The sequence below is a fragment of the Delphinapterus leucas genome, chromosome 4 (genome assembly GCF_059928025.1).
Source record: "Delphinapterus leucas isolate spDelLeu-1000000601 "Yukka" chromosome 4, BTC_Dleu_Yukka2, whole genome shotgun sequence".
NCBI lineage: Eukaryota > Metazoa > Chordata > Mammalia > Artiodactyla > Monodontidae > Delphinapterus > Delphinapterus leucas.
This window is the reverse complement of record NC_143132.1, coordinates 94,691,007-94,704,151: the sequence shown is the minus strand read 5'-3', so window position 1 is coordinate 94,704,151 and position 13,145 is coordinate 94,691,007. Positions and strand designations below refer to the sequence as shown.

Below are 13,145 nucleotides of genomic sequence, written 5' to 3'. Positions count from 1 at the left end.
GTAAGAAAATATTTTTATTACATATGTTGAAAGAATAAAGGAAAGAGGGAGGGAAGGAGGGACCAGAATAACATGTCCCTTTAAAGTTTTCCAACAATACGAAGACATCAAAATTCTACAGAAAATCAGATTTTACCTTAGAACATTGATTTCTATTAGTTATCTTTTAAATATAAGGTTTTCTTAATATCATTTAATCATATCTACAACATATTAGGTATACTATAGTGAAAATGCTGTTCGAGAAATTCTTCAAAAATTATTTTATTTTAATCTTCTTTACCTGGACATTCTGAGAACTCGGAATCTATTTTTCGAAATTTGAATGTAGAAAAAAATATGAACCATGAAAAATAATTTTTAAATGAAGAAAAAAGTAAAATAATTGTCAGACTAATGCTTTTATTAGAAACACCAAGGTGTGTTTATGTGACTGAAAGGTTTACAAGCCCCAAATCTTAGTTCTCCCATCTTTTTCTTTGAACACAACTGCTTAAACTGAAAATAATTGAAGAAGTTGTGATGGGCTTTACTAACTTCACATGTTGCCAAATTTGCATGTGTCAAATACACGTGGGTACTAAGTAACTGCTCAATGTCTGCCCGTTGAATGGTCACCACAGGTGAATGATGACACTGGTACCTCAGCTCCCTGGGTCAAAGAAACCAACACGTGTAGTCTTGGGAGTAGGTGGCTGCCATGGAGGCATGATCGAAGAGGGGTTACAAAGGCCCAAACATCCAACAAATCCTTCTCTCGTTGTTTCCTGGGATGCCTGACATTCACTATTGGAGACTAGACAATTTGATTTTGAAGCTTTTTGATCGTATGGAGTTTTCTCTTAAAATGTAGCCACTCTCAGGAGGGGCAATATTTTACGTTTTTAAAAAAATCGAACTTAACAGAGATGTCATCTAAAAGCAAGACCCTAGGAAATATAATTTTAATTTACTTAATAAATAAATATGTATTGGTAGCCTACTACATGCTTGAGTTACAATGGAGAATAAAACAAGATCTCGATATTAAAGGAATTTGGTCTAGTGGGGTTTAATGATGGTGTGCAGATGGAGGAAAGCGGGATGGTGGGAGCATGGAACTGAACACGGAAACGATTTGATGGTATTTTTCTTTTTTTTATTTATGTTTTCTTTTACACCACCACCCAAGTCTTGAACCTTTCCTCTTTCCCCCAACAACTACCCCAAACCACACATTCAAGGAAATGTTTATTAAACATCTACTAGAATGCAGTGATGGCATTTATATAAATGACTACCAAACTTTTTGTTAGTGACCCAGAGTAAGAAAAATATTTTACATCAGGACCTGGAATGTACATAAATACATCTATATATTTTTCTCAAGGTAAAAAGAGAGATACTGAAATATACATGTAACTAGATTTATATAACATATGTTTCACAAAACAATACTTAACCTTCTATGGGAAGTGAATTCTGATATTTTCTATTCTAGTTAACTTTGTAAAAGTTCTGACTTTACAACTGGCCCAAACTTTAACAAAACCATGGTTATAGCTCAATCCTGTGTCCCTTTCTTATAATTCTTTGCCTATCCCTGCAGGGTCTATCATAATATGGTCAACAGATACTGGTGATTTGATTAGGTTCACAGATTACTGAGCATATGCTTATTCTACACCGAACATCTGCTTGACCAATCAGACCCAGAGAAGTGACGTGACAAATCTCTAGCACACAGCTAATTGGTGGCTTTTTGATTTGAGTGACAGCATGGGGAAGTAGAGTCAGAGAGTTACGATTTGGAGAGGTGAGCCTCTGTTCAAATCCTGACTTTAACATTCTTGGTATGTAGTCAAGAGCAGGGCCCTCATTCAACCAATTCCTCATTGCCTTTACCTGTAGAATGGGGAATTTCACAGGTATAGAGAGCCCACGTGAAACTGTCTAACCATAAGAGGCTCAAAGAGAATGAACACAATTTGCTCAGAGACTGCATAATAAAGAGCTTTGCCAATTTTAAAGCCCTACACAAATGCTAGTTAATGCGATGCCTTTCATTTATGCCGTACTCTCTGTCCAAACCCTTTGTTCCTAATCCCTTGCCACCTGCCTCACTCTCCCATTCTGTTCCCTGACGACCTGCTGAGTTCCGTATCATGTTACATCCTGACCTCATCTCCAACCACTCTTCCCTTAGCTCTTTTCTTTCCCATCACACTGGCTCCTTGTTTTCAAACACGGCCAGGTATGTCTCTGTCTCAGGGCCTTTGCACTGCCAGTTCTCTGCCTGAAGCCTTTTCTCACATACAGCTTGTTCCCTAACTTTCTTCAATTCTTGGATCAAATGTCACTTTGTCACTGATGCCTTCCCTCATTACCCTATTTAAAATTGCAGACCTCCCCCGCAAATGGCATTCCCAATCTCTCATCCCCTACTCTACTTTTCCCCCCATAACACCATCTAATATACAACATAATTGACTGACTTATTATCTGTTTGTTTGTCCTTTCCCCCCCAAATGTAGATTGTACAAAGGCAGGATTTCTTTTTTTCTATTTTGTTCATTGCTATATCTCCAGCACTTGAAAGGGAGTAAGTGACATGCTAGGTATTCGTGCTAAATATTGCTTGATACATATTGTCGAATGAGTGGTGAATGCCATGCTCTCCATTCTGACAGTACAGAATTCCTTATACAGTTGAGCTCTAATTAGGTGGCAAAGAATAAAGGTCAAGCTGGTATTTACACTAAAGCAGGAAAAAATCCTCACCAGAAGGAAAGCAATAAGAATGTTCCCTCTTTCAATAACGTCTAAATTTGGAACAACATGATTTTTTTCCTAGTGAGTTTGGTAGTGAACCACAGCTCTGTCTGATTAGGGTCAACTTCAAAGGTCTCTGACCCATCCCACAACCTTCCCTGCCAATCACTTCTCAACTTGCCTGCAAAGTGTATCTTCCTCTGGTAGAAAGATAATATGTACATTTCAAACATATTTCCTTTTGAAAATGACTCCGTATCTCTTTTGAGATCGGAAGAGAGAGATTTTAGAAGTGACCCATACTTTGTGTTTGTCCGGTGCCTTTCTTTCAAAGCTTTTTCTAAATTCTTCACAAATATTCCTCCGCAGACTCTCCTAGCTCAATTCTTACAGACACGTGATAAGCTGTTTTCCTAGAAATCTGAACCAGGTTATTGAAAGTCATCAACTGCTAGAAAGTATGTAGCAAGGAGATCATTGAGCCTTAAGGACTGAGCTCTACTTTAATCCTGGAAAACCTGGCCTGTAGATCAAGCTCTGATGAACAGACTGAAGTGAACTGAGTTTAAAAACAGGACCTAAAGTCTGTAGGGTCCAGGGACTTGGCCAACGGTGAGCAGCAGCGCTGCACCCAGAACCCTGCTTGGAGACAGGAACTTCGGAGAAAGGTAGGGCCTGGACTCACCCATGCAAGCTCCAGTTTCCTCGTTCATCAGAGAAGGGACTTGATTGCACCAATGCTCAAGTCTCTTATAGCATCAACAGTCCTGCGATTTCCAATCAGCTGATGGTCCATTTTCCACTTAGATATCCTAAGCTTCTTGAAGCTTAACTGATCCAGAAATGCAATCATCTTACCACCAAAAGCAATTATGCCTTCTCCTGACTTCCCAGTCTTTGAACCCAATTTCAAACCCTGGAGTGACTTTTGACTCAATCCTTTCCTCTAAACTAGTGTTTCTCAAACTGAAATGTGCATGTAAATCACCTGGAGATCTTAAAATGCAGGCCATGTCTGACAGGTTCCCAAGGGAGGAGATACTACTGGTCCTTAGGGCAGCAATGCCCCAAACCAGCCCATTTCAGCCCCACTCCCGCCCCACCACATCCAATCCATTGCCAACTTTTATTTTTCCTATGAGGCAAATCCCTATGCATTTTTTCTTCTTCGTTCTCACTATGCAACCCCTGCCCACCTCCTTACCACTTCCTGCCCCACTCAGGTTTTATGCCTTGAAACTTTTAGAACCAACCTGTGGGGATCTATACATTAATGGGTTATAAAATCAACCTGTTGGGTAGCTAGCATTTAAACATATAGAATATGAATAGAATAGAACAGAATAGGATGGGACAGAATGGAATGGAATATAATAGAGAATTCTACAGTGTATCACACATAATAAAGTTATTTTGGTTAGATGTAAAAATATTTGTAACTTGGCCGTGTTACAAAATATATTTCTTACTATGGGTAAAGGTTAAAAAAAAAAAAAGCTTGAAGACCAAGGTCCTACAGAGACCTCTAGGCCAATGCAGCAAGCATGCAATAACAGGCCCATCTTTCTAAACCTCTGCTGTACCAATCTAGCCCCGTCTTCAAAAATCTTTAGTGTTGCTTCATTGTCCAAACCAAGTTCAGATATATTAGCCTGGATTTTGAGGCCCTCCACACCCTGACCTCACGTGGCTTTCAAGCCTGATTTCCTACTCCTCTCTGCCAGGAACCAACTCTCCCATGGCTGCCCAGACTGCCCTTCCCTCTGCATCTCTCACTGACGTCACATCCATCCTTCAAACCTGCTTTGAGTCATATTTCCCCCACAGTGCCTTCAGTCCTTTCACACCTGGACTATAGATTCCGTTGAGAGTTGGAGCCATTATTTGTATAATTATTGCTTGGTGAGCTTGCTTACCTTATTCGGCTTCTCTGTGCCTCATTTTAAAAATAGGAGACGATCTACATCCTAGGGTCATTCATTATGAAGATTAAATGAATTAACACATGTAAAGCATTTGGTAGAGTGCCCAGCATAGAATAAGTGCTCAATAAATGTTAAACGTTATTATCATTATTCCATCTGCATCGTGCCTATCACATCCCTTGTTCCCAGTAGACCCAAAATAGATGTCCATAAGTGAATAAATTAGCCCATGTTATAATGATTTCTCTAAAAGTTTCTATTTCTGTTGTGAAGCTCTCTGCTTCCTTCAATTCATCTGCTTCTGGGAACTGCATCCTTACTGGGGCCATTTAAAGATTTAGTGGGAGGGGTCACAATTAGCATGCAGAATGTTAGCAGCAACTTTTGCAAAACCCAAGTAATGTCCTTGGAACTGTCCCCACAGAGCAAGTCCACAGCCTGTCAAGAAGAGCTGAGGGTGGAGAGGGCAGGGCTGGGCCTCCAGCTGCACTCCCACCCTCCCCAGGCATGGCCTCCTTTCCGCCCTTCCTCACAACCTGACCGCCCCTCTCTACCCAACTCTTCACCTCTCAGACCCTCCCACATTTCCTTTTCCCACTTGACTTCTCTTCCCTCAGATCTCTTCCTTTTTTTAAACATCTTTTGGCTGCGTGGCACAGCATGTGGGATCTTAGTTCCCCGACCAGGGATCAAACCCATGCCCCCTGCACTGGAAGCGCAGAGCCTTAACCACTGGACCACCAGACAAGTCCCAAATCTCTTCCTTTTTTATTCTATTCCCCTTCCCTGTCTAAAAATAAATTTTTTAAAACAATGAAAAGAAGAAAAAGGAAAGCCTGTGACTCTTAGGGGAATACCCGCACTGCACCTCCCACGCACGGCCGGGCACCAGGAAAGATGGGTGTGCTTGGCTCCTGAGCCACAGTCCTCAGGGTGGATTTAACAAGTTACTGAACGGCATGCATACACCAGCTTCCCCCATGAAAGATCTTTTTCAAAGTTTTGTGTAAACAAAGCAAAATTGAAGCTGGCAGCTACAACAGAAAAAACAGGCAACTGCAATTCTGCAGGATTTTTCAGCTTTTGAAAGGAAAGAAACAGTTTGTGCCAAAGCAGTTAAGGCAACCTGGACTCTAAGCATCTGATAATGTCAGCTATCTACTTGGACTTCAACCAGCAGAGACATCTCCTTTGCTTTTTATCTCGTTTGCTTTAGTGTTTCTCTCACACAGAGGAGTGACGTGTCAATTGAGCGCTTTGCCTCTGAGAGCAGAGACTAGCCCCAGGCTTAGCATCAGTGCTACAGTTGCTGTTAATAATTCTCCTGTTTTGTTGTACTGTTTATGCTGGCTCAACCTCCATAGGGTCCCTTGGAAACTTTCCTCTTGCAGAATCAAGCCAACCTCTTTCGATTGCAGATGCTTCTGTTTTTATCCATGGGAGTTTTATGGTATGGCGATGCCAAAGTCTGGAACGTCAGGCTTAGCTACATGAGTTTTGTGTGAGTGTACATGTGCGTGCTTTTCTCCCCTCGCTCTCAGATTCTCTAAATCCAATATTCAAAATAGAATATGCCAGGAAAATGAAAAGCTAGGTCTCAAAACAATAAATATGCCAGACCTGGAGCTACAAAAAGCAACATCCCACAAAACCATATTGGTAAAAGCTCCGATTTTTTTCCCCTGTTGATACTATACATACAGTCATGTTTATTTCTCTGTCAAAACCCTAAATTGTAACTCTTTTTAAACCTGTCCTCATTCTATATCTTACTTCAGGCACATCTCTTCCTGGTTTTCTCTCCCAACCTCAAAACATTCCTTGACCAGGAACAAATGATTTATGGGCTGGGAATAAGCAATTTCCAGACACTGATTACATAGGTCTCTATCAGACCCGGTGCCGAAGCGAAGATGAGCCCAGAATTTTTTTTTCATTATCTATTGCTCAGTTCTGGTGACACCATTCCCTCCTTTGTGGAACTATTTTCATTCTGCATTTGGGGGCTTTTTCTTCAACGGAGACTATGAAGAACTCTCTTTTGAAAAGCTGGACACCACTGCCCCCAGAACAATAAATGCCCCATGATGCATTCATTCTAATGATAATCTTTGTTATTTGAGAGACAGGGATCACCGGCAGGCTGAGGCCACAGAATCTCAAAAAAAGCAAAGAGTAAAAGATATACCGCTGCTGGGAGGGTTTGAGGGTGGGTGCGGTTCTGTGACACGTTTCCTTTTCAGTTCCTCCCATTTGTAAATTTAGCAATTTGGAAAAAGATGAACAATAGACAATTAATCAAAATAAAACATACGGCAAGGGTTTTAAAGCCAAGCTTTCATTGCAGTGACATCTTAACAGTAGTAAAGGTTATAATTGTGATGGCAACGGCAACATAGAAAATCAAAAAAATGAGCTTGTGTGAATCATGTCTCTGTGACACTGATGACTTCTTTTCCTCATTGTCATCACGGATGAGGAGGTGATCAGAGCCATAAATCCATTTAGCCATTTGCTATTCCTTCTGGTTTATGATAAAGTTGTCAAACCGTGAAGCAAACTGAACTCTTTCCAGAGGTACCTTCTCTCACGGGATGTTGTTTTTCCATTTTCCTTTCACAGGCCATCATGACTGGTATACTCCTACTGTTGGCTCACAAAGAGTGGACCGAGAGACACCTGGTAAATGTATAGACATCGAGTAGGTTGGCAGAGAAAGTTTGAAGGTCAAATCTCTACTAGTTCAGGATGGAACACAGAGAATGAGTTCTGATTATAATTGAATCCTATCTAATAGATGCCTTACTATGATGGATTTCAGTCATAAACGTTGTTTTAAATGCATAATTTTTATCTGATACCTGCTCCAAACATTTTCTACCAGTTCCTGTGATTATTGTATTTAAGTAGTGTAGTTTGGGGAGGACAGAATCAGTGTTAGTCTTCCTGAATTTCATTCTGAAAAAGTGGATCTATAGGATCCTCTGTTTTTAATCATGTATTTTCAAGTCTCAATTCCTCAATTTGGTATTTCCTTCCAATCTCCCTGTTACCTCTTCCCCTAAAAAAAGGATGAAAAGGGGCTTCCCTGGTGGCGCAGTGGTTGAGAGTTCGCCTGCCGATACAGGGGACACGGTTTCGTGCCCCGATCTGGGAAGATCCCACATGCCGCGGAGCGGCTGGGCCCCTGAGCCATGGCCGCTGAGCCTGCGTGTCCAGAGCCTGTGCTCCTCAATGGGAGAGGCCACAGCAGTGAGAGGCCTGCCTACTGCAAAAAAAAAAAAAAAAAAAAAAAGAATGAAAAGTCTGTGATATCTTGCATTTCAACAGTGTAGAGCCAAGTAAATCCCAAGGTACAGAAAGACTACCTTGATTTGATTATAGCTCCTCTTCCCATGGCTACAGCAGGGCTTCTCAAACTTTAATATATGTGTGAATCACCTGGGGATCTGGTTAAAATGAAGATTTTGATTCAGTAGATCTGAGTGAAGCCTGAGATTCTACATCTCTAATAAGTTCCCAGGGGATATTTAGTGCTCCTGGACCATAGACCACACTCTGAATAACAAGGTCCTAGGGTAAGGCAGGGGTTCTGTTCACTCATCTTTGTTTTCCCACCCGGACTGGTTCTCAACACATGATAGGAGGTAAGTAAATAAATGTGTTGAGTGGAATTGATTTCATTTTTGCTCCAGTGGGTTGATACGTTATTCTCCCATAGTGAAAGTTCAAGAGGAAGGCAAAAGGGCCTAAAGAGACGGTTGTAACCCACTTCTCCTTCATTTCCCAGTAGGAAAGATTAATAGCCAGCATCTCTTTCTTTCCACATATTGCTAAGAAGCTTCTGAAAAATCTAGCTCCCCAAGTAACAATTTGTTTCTACTTTATTTTCAGTGGGAAGCTAGTTTCACCTTTGTGATTCTGAGCATCCTGGGATGTCCACTTCATTTTACTGTAGCCTTGGCATCTGCTCTCCTTGGCCCGTATTGCTTCTACTCATTTTGGGGGATTGCAGGGACCAATTACCTTGGTTATGCAGTTGCCTTTCCTTTTCCGTATGCAAAATTCCCATCAGTTTGTGTAGACCCACCACACTACGAAGAGTACCACCTGACACTTCAAGCCTTAGACCTGTGCCTGAGCTTTGCCATGCTCTGTGTGTCCCTGACAGCGTTCATCACACTTTCTGCAAGACTTATCCGGAATGGACACATATAAATGTAAGTTTCCAGAAAGGGGGAGCCAGTTCCTGTTCCATCCTAAATGCTAAAATGGAAAGTTTGGTACATTAATACTTAATCTGTCTCTCTTTTTTACCCCTGTATCTTGTATAACCAAAATTCTCCCACTCTTTCTACTCCAGCTAAGAGGCTGATATATAATACATCAACATCAGATTTAGCTTTCTAACTTTTTCCGAAAGGGCTGATAATAATTTTAATATGATAATAATAGAATTATGAACTGAATATTTAGTATGTGTCAATGTACTTCCCATTTCACAGATAGTAAACAGAGGCTAAAGAGTTTGTATAACTTGCCCAAGGTCACACAGCTTAATGACTAGTAGGACCAGATTCAGAACCCAGAGCTATTTCTCTTCATCAGGCCAGATTTGTCCTGGGCTCCCTCATCCCCCTCCTTGCATCCTCTGCTCCTCTGCCAGACCATTAAGATGCAAGGCTCTGGCCTCCAGGAGGGTTAGAGCGGGGTCACTGGGAAAACAGCACAAGTGATTTCTGATTCCAAATTCCTACAGTTGATACTGGGTCCCTCCTCTGTGGGTTGAACAACCTCCCTCTGAAAAGAGGTATTTCTCACTGCAAACTCTTATACTGGCTTTATGATTCAAGTTAGGACTATATCAGGGTCAAGTGAATTTGGGTTATGTTAGCCAATTTTTTTCCAGTTTCATCCTATCAGCACCAACCAGTAAAGCTGGAAGACAAGAATTTGGCACTCTCAATGCTTTTTGTGGTCAGTCTTGTCCTCTTCAACTTCTTCATAAATCTGCAAAGGAAATCCTGTACATTCTTAGGAACGGAGTTGATTTTACATGGAACTTGCCGAGAAACAAGGCAAGCAGACCAAAATCACTGCCCCCGCTGTACTGCCAGGGCATGTAGAAGTTTAGTATTTGAGAATCCTCCCTTGTGGCAAATGTCCTAACTTTCTAGACTATTTACTAAGGAACATATGCATAGGAGAACCACACATTAAAAGTTGACAGTCATAACCCCTTAGCATGCATAGCTAATCAGACATCTGGCTGTCATTTTAAGCATGACCCTCACAACATTGTGGTTTAACGTAGGGTGGAGAATAGGGAGAAAAGAATGAAAAAAATATACGCCGAGCTTGGTAAGCCGACAGCACCTTACCATGGAAACCCAACAGTGAGACCACCTAAAGTGCCTGGAGAGAGAGAAAATTAATTGAAAGCAGAGCAAAGCTCTGTGACTTCAGGGTTTTGCCTTCGCCCGTCTTGCTCAGAACAGTTTCTTGCTGTGTGGTTTCTGAGCTACGTATGGGAACCAATACAACTACAACACGTTCCTCAAAGGGAATCAATGACATCCGAAGCGCCCAGGGTTTTTGTGAAACTAGATTTCTGCATCCCTTCCAGGTGCATTCCCACTATGTCAGAAATTCTGGGGTTGGAGGCAGGAAACATGCGTTTTTAACACATGCCCCCAAGAGATCCTGATGAAAATTCTCTTCCTAGCACACAATGCACTAAATATCAATTCAGGACAGAATCTCAGTTTTCCCATTTGCAGAAAATGCAGCAGTAGTTTGGGTGAGAGTTCTAGATAAATTTAATAAGCATGTCTTTGGTGAACATTCTTGGATGACTTGACACCACTTAATCCATAGGGGAGGCAGATCACGTTTCGTTAGCGAGGATGAATGGCTGACATAATGGGATATGATGTCCTGTATTAATAAATATACCACTGTTGCCCCAAGACCAAAAGGAGCTCATGAAGCCAGAACAAACCTTTGTTACCATGCAGAAATCTCAGCTACATTAGGCACAATTTCTAGCAGTGAAATAAATGCATTGTTTATCAAAATTCTAGAAAACACATAACTTTCTTAGAAAGAAAGGTGGATCGTTTGCTGGGATACAGAATTCTACATAGTGATTCTACTTTTAATGAACCTCTGTGTAGTTATGTTGTTAGATTCCCTACAGTGCTGAAAGAGATAAGTAATATTTTTAAATTTTTATTTAAAACTATTAATAAACACTGTGAAATATGCTGCTGTTTCACACTTTTTTCATATAAACAGAACACTGAAAATGTTTTTAAAACCTGCCCACTTTTAAGTGTCTGCCTGAAAAATAAAATTCTTTATGTAAATATAGTACATAGCAGGAAACTCAAGAGCTATGAAAATTTGTAAAAAAGAAAAAAGCAATGGTTTGAAGGAGGATTTGGGGAAAATTGTGGTTGTACTGTAAAACAAAATCAATTTTTTCAGATCTATATGTAACAGTCAATATTATGATGAAAAATATTCCCTCGTAAGGGTTTGTTTGTGCAAGTTTAAAAACATGTTTTCAAAAATGAATCAAGCACCCCTTTAGGAATCACCACATTCATTATTTCTTCCTTCCTGTGCATTTTCAGTTTAGTAGAATTGAAGTCATCTTGTGTCCCAGTCAGCTCAAGCTGCTATTAAAAAATGCCGTAGACTGGGTGGCTCAACCAACACACATTTATTTCTCACAGTTCCAGAGACTGGAAGTCCAAGATCAAAGTGCCACCATGGTTGGTTTTTGGTGAGGCCTATCTTCCTGGCTTCTGGATGGCTGCCTGCTCACTGTGTGCTCTCAAGGCCTTTCCTGGGCTTGCTCCTAGAGAGAGGAGCAATCTCTCTGTCTCCTATATTTTACAGACACTAATCTCATCATGGGGACCCCACACTTATGACCTCATCTAAACTTAATTACCTCCCAAATGACTTACTTCCAAATACCATCACAGTGGGGATTAGGATTTCGACATATGGATTTAGGAGGGGACATAAACAGTTGATTGCATCTTACTGAAGGTAACACAGTGACAGTGTATGAGCATGCAGTCAACTGGTACCCAACTAAAACCAGAGGTCTAATGCTTGAAAGAGGCATGAAGGGTTTGATGATTTTGACAAACACTCACAAAAGCATGGTGTGAGTGCTACAGACTGAATATTTGTGTCACCCCCAAAATCTACATTGAAGCACTAACCCCCACTGTGATGGTGGTAATTAGATTTGGATGAGATCATGAGGGTAGAGCCCCCATGAAGGGGTTAGTGCCCTTATAAGAAAATGAAGAGACCAGTGTGCTCTGTCTCTCTCCACCGTGATAGTATACAGCAAGAAGGGGACCGTTTACAAACTAGGAAGTGGGCTTCCACCAGACACTGAATCTTCTGACACCTTGATCTTGGACTTCCAGCCTCCAGAACTGTGAGAAATGTCTGTTGTTTAAGCCATCCAGTCTATGGTAGTGTGCTATAGCAGCCCAGGCTGACTAAGACAGTGAGTCCTTCCAAATTTCAAGGGCCTCGTGGGAAGGGGTGGAGCTGGGAGAGGACTAAGAGACCCCTGTTTGTGTTGTTCCATGCAACACACTGAAGTGACCCTGTGGGCTTAGGACTCAGTGCAGAAGGCAAATGAGCACCACACAGAATTAAGTTGAAAAACTAAAATGCATAACAACCGTAGCTGAAATTGTCTACATTCTTGGTCCAGTAAGTAATAAAGTGATGAGAAAGGAAAGAATTGAGACGCCAGACGCGCTGCAGCTGTCCCCTGCAGCTACTCTGCCCCTCCTCCATGGAATGGAATGGCTTCGTTTGTTTTCCTTTCATTATTCATTGTTATGTTTGGGGTTGGTTTTTTTTTAATGAAAGGGGGAAAGAAAATATTTTCTCCTTCTCATGTGATACAATGGTTTTATTTTTTTTTCAATGAACTGAGAAATATTTGCCATAAAAGATGTAGGTAAACCCTCTAAATGCAGTTTAAAACATGGGGACAGATTATTTATCAGTGGAGGACAAACAAAAGGCAAATTAACAGCAATATACTGGATCCAAATCTTTCAGCAGACGTACTCTGCATCATTAGCAATAGAAATGTGTTTTGAAAGAAATTCTTCCATGACTCTTATCCTAAAATTCTGAGGTCCCACATTGGGCTATAGCAAGGTGTTTCTGGTGCTTCTGGGAAATAATCCCCTCGGGTAGATCCAGTAAAACTCAAGCAGTACCGTGCAACTGTAAGAATCCACTGTATTTCTTCCTCACAAATTCTATTATGTGGTCACATCAAAGTGGTCAGTCGAAAAATCAGAATCTAGAAAAATAATTGCAATTCAGGGCATTACTATTCCTTCTATCTCATAATTTTCTCTGGAATAATAATAATGGTGACATAAAACTGGGTGATAGGGCTTCCCTGGTGGCGCA

General features: G+C 41.0%; 1 protein-coding gene across 1 annotated transcript in view; it reads left to right on the top strand.

The window, feature by feature from the left end:
- The window catches only part of TMEM212 (transmembrane protein 212), a 74,231-nt gene that overhangs the window by 35,003 nt on the left and 26,083 nt on the right, over positions 1–13,145 (top strand). The window contains 2 exon segments of the mRNA XM_089910871.1: positions 7,299–7,358; positions 8,571–8,888. Of these exon segments, the coding sequence (XP_089766997.1) occupies positions 7,299–7,358; positions 8,571–8,888 (378 nt within the window).